This window comes from Berghia stephanieae, chromosome 1 (assembly GCF_034508935.2).
Source record: "Berghia stephanieae isolate SIO BIC M18660-M18661 chromosome 1, UCSD_Bste_1.3, whole genome shotgun sequence".
NCBI classification, from domain to species: Eukaryota; Metazoa; Mollusca; class Gastropoda; order Nudibranchia; family Aeolidiidae; genus Berghia; species Berghia stephanieae.
The window spans coordinates 89,277,213-89,287,212 of NC_088360.1; the positions used below are offsets into that span (position 1 = coordinate 89,277,213).

General features: G+C 36.0%; 1 protein-coding gene across 4 annotated transcripts in view; it reads left to right on the forward strand.

The window, feature by feature from the left end:
• Positions 1-10,000, forward strand: part of LOC144960882 (uncharacterized) — a 265,062-nt gene that overhangs the window by 171,087 nt on the left and 83,975 nt on the right. For 3 of the 4 annotated variants that reach the window (XM_078894276.1, XM_078894282.1, XM_078894287.1), the window contains one exon: positions 4,452-4,661. The exons of the other annotated variant lie outside the window; for it this stretch is intronic. In XM_078894276.1, coding sequence (XP_078750402.1) covers positions 4,452-4,661 — 210 coding nt within the window. The remainder of the gene's footprint in view (positions 1-4,451; positions 4,662-10,000) is intronic. 4 annotated transcript variants of the gene reach the window in all.

Genomic DNA, 10,000 nt, shown 5'->3' on the forward strand with positions numbered 1-10,000 from the left:
GTTCTTCTTTGTTGTAATTACACGGGTTGTCTCTCTTAGCTCGAGTCTGCCTCCATCCGTCATTTTTCAAATTCGACTTTGTAATGTTTGCGTGAGTTTTGAGTGATGTCTACATTTTTTTCTCTCACAGAATCGATTGATGAATGGGAATACAGTTTAAAAACGCACGCACACACACACACATACACACAAACACACACGGCACGTACACACAAACGCACACATACAAAACATACACCACACCCTCACCCTTTTTTGCAATATTCTTGTTTTGATTTCAAAAATTAAATGATATGTTTACTACATTTTCGAAAGACAATGTTTGATCATTTAAAAGTCATTACCCTCTTTATAATTCTGTTTGCTAAAAGACTACACGAGTGTTAAGTGTAAAGGGCTACCTATTACTACATAGCTATAAAGGGTCTGGTAGCTCATTTCTTTGATAAGAAAATTGTATTCATCCAATCACAAACTGACTTGCTCGAACCTCTGAATGTTTGCAATAATTGCGTAACTCGGTCTGTTATGTTGATCTAAAAATGATTTACGAAATACAGTTCAATTCAATTCAATTTTCAAAGTTTATTTTAGGTAATTGCAAATATGAACCATGCATTTAGAAATAATTTCAAATCTATACAGGTAAAAGGAAACTACCAAAATAATTGAATAGATAAATGAATAAGTATGAATATAATCAATGAATAGACAGAAAAATAAATAAATAAATAAGTGAATGAATAAATAAATAAATCAAAAAAATAAATATATAAATAAATAACCATAACGTGGCCAAAATAATACATAAACACATGCAAATCGTTTTTCAAGAAACAAAATAAAAAAGATATATAAAAATAATTCAACGGTCACTAACATTGAAAAATAAGTCATCGAGCACAGACAATGGCAGAAAAACATTTCTAGGAGAAAGAAAAAGATAAATAAATAAATAAATAACAATAAAAATCCATGTCCAAAGACATAACATAATATGTACAAGTAAGTCAACGGACACAGACAATAACAGAAAAAAAAACATTTCTAGGGAAAAAATCCAATTCAAATAAATAACATATAATATACAACATCTTATCCTCAGGGTAGGAAGCATGACGTAACTAGTGACTAAAGTGGGTCATGGTAGGAAGCGATCCGTTCAATTGATATTGTCATTCTAACGAGAGAAACTGAGAAAAACTCATACCCCATTGGATGCATGACTCTAAAGAAGGAATTTTTAAACAACTGTATCACCATGTCTTTCGCTTCTTAGATAAAATACTTTTCATTGAGTACACCAACTTATCACTGATTACACCAACGTCCCCCCCCCCCCCCCCCCCCAACGCCCAACAATCGATTAATCTTATGATAGTCAAGTTGCCCACCGGCTCGCTCAGAGAGCTGACCCGACCACCAACGGAGGTGAGAGTTAAGTAAGGTGATGGTGATTAGGGTGATAAATTACTCAATGAACCGCTCAACTGGCCAGCTAGAACAAGGGGCCAGCTGACCCATTACTAGGGGCGAGGCACTGGATAGGTCATTAAGTAAACACTGCAGAGTAAAAAGGGAGAATAAGACAGTGGAAGATAGTATAATATTATCATAACCTATTTTGCGTAGATAATCAGTATAGTGGTAATGGTTGTTAACGTCCAAGAAATGTCTATATATTTGTAAGATAACAGCCATTTCGCCGTCATCATATACATCTTTATCATCATCGTCGTCGTCGTCGTCTCAGTGTTATCATCACCATCATCATCATCATCATCATCATCATCATCATCATCGTCGTCATCATCATCATCATCATCATTATCATCATCGTCGTCGTCGTCGTTGTTGTCATCGTTGTCATCATCATCATCACAGACTTCAACTTTTCTTCTTCTTCTTCTTCTTCTTCTTCTTCTTCTTCTTCTTCTTCTTCTTCTTCTTCTTCTTCTTCTTCTTCTGCTTCTTCTACTTCTTCTTCATTCCACAGCTTCTCCTCCTACCCTCCTCCTTCTTCTCTTCGTCTTCCTCCTCTTCATCCTCCGTCCCCTCCTCTTCCTCCACCCTCCTCCTCCTCCTCCTCCTCCTCCTCCTCCTCCTCCTACTCTTCTTCTTCTTTTTTTCTCAATCATTTTCTCATTCAAAACCACAACACAATTTTTCACTTGGTTTATATAAGAATATCATCCCTATACATTTACAATCTATGGGAAAATGTTTCCATCATTAAAATGTCACTGCCATTTAGAGCACTTTTACCCTGGCCTTTATTTCAATTATAAAGTAAATAGGTACTGTACTTGAATACTTAACCCAATTGTATAGGGATGAATAATAGGAAGAAAAACGGATGAGAGAATTCCTGTTGAAATAGGAGAGTCCCAGCTGGCAAACAAGCACTTAGAACCCTTTTTGATTATCAAGACCACCCAATATACAATTTGAAAAGGATACATCGCAGACCTTCCTATCATTACGAACAATTCGTAGATATACGAAATTTTGTCTCCAATTTCACTTCAACTTCATGAGATTACCGGTAATCAGAAGGTCTGAGGTTCGATCCCCAGTCGAGGTAGACTGATTTTTGGGATGTATTTTCTTTCTTGCATTGTCTGGCACCTTTGATGCACATTTGTTCAGATCTTTATCTTATACCGGTGCCTCCTCCTTAATTTCTTAATTTCATAGAGATAACATCCGGGCCAATTTTTTGTCACCTATCCAGTCATTAAACACACCCAATATTATTTTGGCAATGAAGTAAGAATTTGCTTGAACAAAGAATTGAAGAAAAAAAACTTTTCAAGCTTTCCATGTCATTGATAATTTATGAAAATAGTCTGAAACACATCGTAAATAATACCACCTGTTTTGTTATTTCATATCATTTCATGACATAGTGTATGATTATACTTAGATTGTATAAGATAATATACTCTATGATTGTCCGATGTACTGTGTCATGTATCCGTCTCATAAATAACGTATTTATGACATTCTACAACTTATCATCCTTTGTGACAGGAATGCTCTTGGATATTTGCTAGAAAAGGCAAAAACAAAAAGAAAAATATATTTTCATCCATAAGCCTGAAGAAAAGATCCATTGTGTCGTGTTTTGAGATAGTTTGCATTGAGAAGATGACTACCTTTACAAAATACTAGGCTTTACAATTTACTTTTTTCATTTTATAATTTGGACATTTTGTGGTGAACTGATATATATATATATATATATATATATATATATATATATATATATATATATATATATATATATACATATATATACATATATATATATACATATATATATATGTATGTGTGTGTGTGTGTATGTGTGTGTGTGTCCTCCTCCTCCTCCTCCTCCTTCTTCTTCTTCTTCTTCTTCTTCTTCTTCTTCTTCTTCTTCTTCTTCTTCTTCTTCTCTTCTACTCTACTACTACTACTACTACTACTACTACTACTACTACTACTACTACTACTACTACTACTACTACTACTACTACTACTATTACTACTACTACTACTACCACCACCACCACCACCACCAGTACTACAACGATGAGTTGTCTCAATATGGCTATTTTGCCCTTATTCCTCTTCCTTAGCATCCTTTCCCTTTTCGTCTTCATTTATAGGAACTTATCATAATATCATCTCTTTCACTCCCTATTTAGCTATCTGCTTGTCTGTCTTTTCATCTATTTATCTTTCTATTATCTTTCTATATATTTCTTCTGTTTATAATATCATTTGCTGAATATGTTCAAATTATCACATCTGCCAACATTTTGTCTTTCCTCTATCATAATTTCTTCGCTTTATCAATATTTCAGCTGAAATATTTTGTCTGGTATTGATAGGTCGCATATTTTATTTCTGTCAGTCTTATGTTATTTCACCAGGGTTATACATCTCGCGAAAACACAATATGCCATTTACTTCTGATCAAAACAATATTTTTCTTTTTTACACACCACTGACATGTTTATATAAAAAGTAGTTATTGGCGGAGCGCTGCCAATTATATAAATTATTTTTATCTTTGATTTGATTTTCAAAATTACATAATATGTATTTTAACCGCTCCATGGCCTCTATCAGTATTTGAAAACTACTTTGCTGTACGGTAAAAAAAGACAATTTTTAAAAAAGCTTATAATATTAAATCTAGAGCTTTGCACTGGGTACTAACCGTGTGCCACCCTAATATGAAAAAATGTACACATTGTAATTTGCATAACGTCATTTTAACTAGTTAATATAGTTACATGCATTTTATAATAGATTACACTGTGCGAGTATAACCCAGGGTATATCATTAGCCCTCATGAAGTCCACGTAAACTCTAGAGAATTATTTTAGGGAACTGAAAACTAAAATTTAAATTGTCTCCTTTACTTGTCCTTACCTCTTCATCTCTATCAACATCACTACAGCTCCTCACCCTACGGATACAACCACACGGACGTAACTCACGTATACATCAATGATGACAACAACGATGAAAATGATGACGACGACGATGATGAGGACAACAACAAATATTACTGGGAATCGGATCCCATGCTTCCATTACGCGAGGAAGTTCCTTCACTGCATTATTGCGTGGATGCAGTCACGGGTTGGCCTTTGAAAAGGTCGGACAGGTAAGCACCGGAGATGTTCTGTTTCTTTTGCTCCACCCGCCCGCTCACATTTATGTCTTCTTATTTCCCACTTTTGTCCTCACACAAAAGGCTTGTCACGGTGTTGTGCATTGTTTAAGCAGTTAACCACAGTGCTCTGGAAAGACACGTGTTTAAGAATTTGGCTGGAAAACTCGTCCTTCAATAAATATTGATAGATTTAAATGACCCTCATCTTGAACAAATCTCGCGAAGTCCCAGGTTTGAGAGTTTTTGCCAAGACGACGGTCATTTGAATCGATCGATATTTGAAGGACCAGTTTTCTGGACAAATTTAAAAATACGAGTCTTTCCAGAGTACGGCAGTTAACTGGTTAGTTTTGAAATGAATCTCTACTGTTGATAAATGACAAAACGTCTTTTGTTTGGGCAAACAGATTTTGATATCTCTGTATAAATCGATAGAATCCAATAACTCCAAACTTATCGATGAGTCTTGGTCTTGAGATTCCACAACAATTTTCTGGCCAAATATGAAAAAAGATGTTTTGTCATTTACGGCAGTTTAGTTCTTGTAGAGATATTTCTTACTCAGAGACGTTAGATGAATGTACTACAACTTGACCTTCCCATTGTGCTAAATCAATTAGTTGGTGGTTTACCAAGATTATGATTTATAGAAAAATAAACAAAAATTAACCTTCATAAAGAAACACACAAACGCGCGCGCAAACACACACACACACACACACACACACACACACCGAGAAGAGAGAGAGAGAGAGAGAGAGAGAGAGAGAGAGAGAGAGAGAGAGAGAATACAACCATAAACAGTCAATAAACTACATCATAATATTGTGCTACGCGGACAGCTTTATGCATATTTTTCTCATCCAGCGATGAAAACAAAATCATATATGTATATAATTGTGTTGAGCTCATTCAGAAGCAATAAACAAATCGGAATGTCGATAAAGGGAATAATGATGTGCCAGATAAAAACACAGTATAAATTTATCACCCTGGAAGCCAAACCGGAACCAACAGGTAGCCAGTGAACACATTCGGGATAACATTTTGAGCAAACATAGAACAGCGATGAAATAAACTGGGCAAAACATTTATAATAGAACGTTTCGATCACAAAATCATTTTTAAAGGCAATACTAGTACCAATAAAAACGGTAACACTTTAGGTAGAATCTAGAAAGACGAAAGAAGAAGTTCCATCAGATGCCAACACGTCCTGACGGTATAAAGATGGCGAAAAGTTTAGTCTTTAACGAATGAATTAAAATGAATTCATTTGCCATCTATTCTATCATAGACATAATAAATGTAATTAAGATTTTGCCAGAATGCTCGTCCTTCAAATATGTATCAATTAAAATGACCCTCATCTTGTCAAAAACTCTTAAACCTGGGACTTCATGAGTACCAGGCGTGAGAATGTTTGCCAAGATGAGGGTCATTTTAACCGATCGATATTTGAAGGACTACTTTTCTTGCCAAGGTGTTAAATACTTGCTTTTTCAGAGTACCAAAAAATAGTTTTGTATGAATGAACGATTAGTATATTACATAGGACTTGCTTATCATTAAAACATACTTATTGTATGACATGGTGTACATGTTGCATGTTGTACGCATATCAAATAGCTGTTGTACTCCTCTTTTTTAATTTTTTCGCTTTGGATATCTTTTTTTTTAATTGTTGATATATTAATCTTATATTTTGCCGGCTTGCATGTTTTCCTATCCTTTTTGGTTGCTTTAGTTGCACATCATCAGCATCTTGCTTCTACAGTGTTTTTATTGGTGTACATTTATTATAAACTTTTCTTATCAGTCAATATGAACCATAATGAACCAATGAGTTGTGAGCTTAGTGCTAAGTTATTTTTTCTTACTGCTATTTGGACATGACACTGATTGATCTATCACAAAATACTCTTAGCCATATCTGATAGACCCAGCAACCTAATTGCTTTTTGGTGGACAAAAGTATCGGACCTTGGGAAAATTGTGACAAGGCGGGTTTGCACACATGTGTGTGGGACATGTAATAATAATTGAACCACCCGGGCCATCTGGTCTATACATATATATTCACGAAGTATGTTTAAGTTTTAGTAAGATTCTCAATAATTTATATTATATAGCAGTGATAGGATTCCAATTCATGTCGCAGAATTTTGAGCTCATATTAATGCACTTAGTGCTAAGTGAAGGAAATTGTGTGTGTGTGTGTGTGTTTGTTTGTTTGCTGTGTGTATGTGTGCTTGAATATTCGTACGAGAGAAAGAGAAAGAGTGTGTGTGAGAGAGATAGATTGTGTGAGAGAGAAATAGAAAGAGAGAGAAAAAGAGAGAGAGAGAGAGAGAGAGAGAGACCCATATTCAGAGAGAGCGGGGGGGAGAGAGGGGGAGAGAGAGAGAGAGAGAGAGAGAGAGAGAGAGAGAGAGAGAGAGAGAGAGAGAGAGAGAGTTCAATAACCGTATTCTGGCAAGGGCAAAGGATAACTGGATGTAGGGGAAACAACCTCGTAAATAATAAATGATATATAGCCAACATGATTTATATCCCTTGAACCGACGTGCACTTATTTGCATATATTTATATACACGTAGCCTTGCACGAATCATAGCGACAAGTTGATAAGCAGGTATTATTATTATTATTATTATTATTATTATTATTATTATTATTATTATTATTATTATTATTATTATTATTATTATTATTATTATTATTATAGCTATTATTATTATTATTATTATTATTAATTTGTTATTATCATATTGTCTTCAATATTATTATTTATCGTCGTTATAATCATCATCATCATTATCATCATTATAGTAATCATCATCAGATTTGTTACCACCATCGTCATAATTTCATAATTACCTTTTTAACTTTACGTAATTCAAAATTTATACCCTCTTTATTATTGAATGGGCATTCATCTTATTAACTTTGTTGTTGCCTATCTGTCAATCGTATTTTATTCATCCATTCAAACATTTTGCAATCAAAATTTCATTATTCCAATATTAAACGAATGCTTCGAACCGTAAGTGATAGCCTTAACCATCCAGCACGTATGGACCGGAAATTAAACTTTGATGTTTTGTTTTAGTATATCATAATAATAGCTGTTGGGACTTTTTATTTTAAGTTGGGATGTTTTTTAAATTGCCTTTAAAAAAAATTATTTTGATTGTTTTCCGGGTGTGTGTGTGTGTGGGGGGGGGGGGGGGGGGAGGGGGGTAGTCCTTTTTTTCTTTCACAAATTTGTCTAAACAATTTGGATTGTTGCCCTTTAAATAAAAGAAAGTCCACTTATAGCTTAAACCTCTTGGGATGGCGACAACTTCCTCAAAAAATACACGTTCAGTTTATTGATTTTCCGTTCCAAAAATATTTATATTTAATTATTATATATTTTAATTTGATCCCAATATTTACACCAAGCAACTGCCTACGTCCTATAATTTTTTTTTATTTGAGTAATAATATTAATGACGAGTATTATCAACTTTTCACTTTCCCCTTGAGTCTTCTTCCGTTTTTGCCAATTTCAGTCTGCCCAAGGAAGTTGTCGCTTCTTAATCTCAAATTGTTAGTAGTCCTTCAAAGCCATTCATTAGGTTCATGGAGCTGGAATTTATCCGGTTTCTATAGAGTGAAACGGACAATAGCAATTACTTGCTACCCTTGAAATAGTTCACTAGTTTATCACAAAGTACTTCCCGCCAGATCTAACAGACCCAGCTTCCCAATCACAGCCGGGTGGACAGTGGTCGGTGTCGGAAAAAAATCTTGACTAGACCCGCGATTGATCTGCAGTGTAAAGCGAGTGCTCTTGCAACTGAGCTGTCGGGGCCATAGATAACACAGGACGGTAGTCTGTGGTCAGGGCCTCCAAACTGGCAGCCATGATTATTTAGACCTTGAAGAATTGCGTCCTGTAGAAATTGAAGTAATGTGTGGTTTTAACTTTCACAGTCATTGGCATCGACGGCAAATAGCACCAGAAATAATTTACTTTTTGTCATCTATTTGCAAAACTTCCCTGCTATTGTTTTCATGCCCGCCTCTCATGTTTTTTTTTTTCTCTGTTTTTCGTTTTATTTTTTCTTTTTTCTTTGGGGGGGAGGGGGTGTTTTTGTTTGGTTTATATGTTTGGATTTTTTTTTGGGGGGGGGGGGGGTTGTTGCTGTTTTTAATTAATCAATTATCTAAATTTGATGAAATTTTGTTTAATTACTGCCAATTCGTTGGCCATGGTGGGGCTGTTATAAAAGTGGTAATAGGCACGGGGCTAGTGGGCATTTGAATGCTGTTTTTTACCATCTTATCAACGTCGTGCCGATAAGTTAGGCGGGGCGAGGGGGAGGGGGCGGGGGGGGGGCAGTGCGGTAATCTGGTTTGTGGACGGGCCATGTGTTGATTTGATAAGAATGGGAAAATCAATCAGAGAATGATTGGGCGTTCAGCGTGTGAATAGTAGCAGAGCGGCCCACGCCTGCGGGAATGGTGGGAATATCGTGTCTCCTTCAAATAAGTCTCGGGTTTAATAATGTTAGACAAGTTGAAGGTCGTTTATTGCAGCTATAGTGGTAGTTAAAGTAACGTAATGTAACGTCAAAAATAGGGGATCAGTTGCTAAAGCACTCGTTCCACAAGCAAAGGGAGCAGTATCGATCCCAAGTGTAGTCGATATTTTTTTTCTCAGAGCTCCCCGCCCCCTCTCATCCTGTACACCCAGTAGTGATTGGGTAGCGAGGTTTGACAGATCTGGCGGAAAGTGCTTTGCCATTGACTCGCGTCCTATTCAAAAGGTAGCAAGTAATTACTAATGCCCATTTCACGTTATAGAAATCAGGATTAAATACTGATTCATGAACATAATGGCTCAGACAGACTACTTTCAGGCCAACATGATTTTTTTTTTGTATTGCGAGCCTCTGGTAGAGTAAATTGTTTGATTTACATTCGGTTTGATTTCATTGGGAAATATTTTTCAATCTCATCAAGATTGACTGTCTGCCTCACTAATTCTTCTTTCAATGACAGTGTCAGTTTGACAGTGGTATTTTCACGAGACAAAACACTATACTTACTTACTTAATCCTCTTCGGGCCTCGAGGCACATAGGGCATACACCAGACATCTCCATTTTTTGCGATCGGCTGCTTTTGCGGTGGTTGTATTCCAGGACAGGACTGCTTCCTTTAATTCTTTCTCCATGGTCATTCGCAGGGTTTCTCTTCCCATCTGCTGCTGTCCAGTACAGGGCTGTCTTGGGAAGTGACCCTTTTTCCCATTCTGGCCACATGACCCAGCCAACGCCA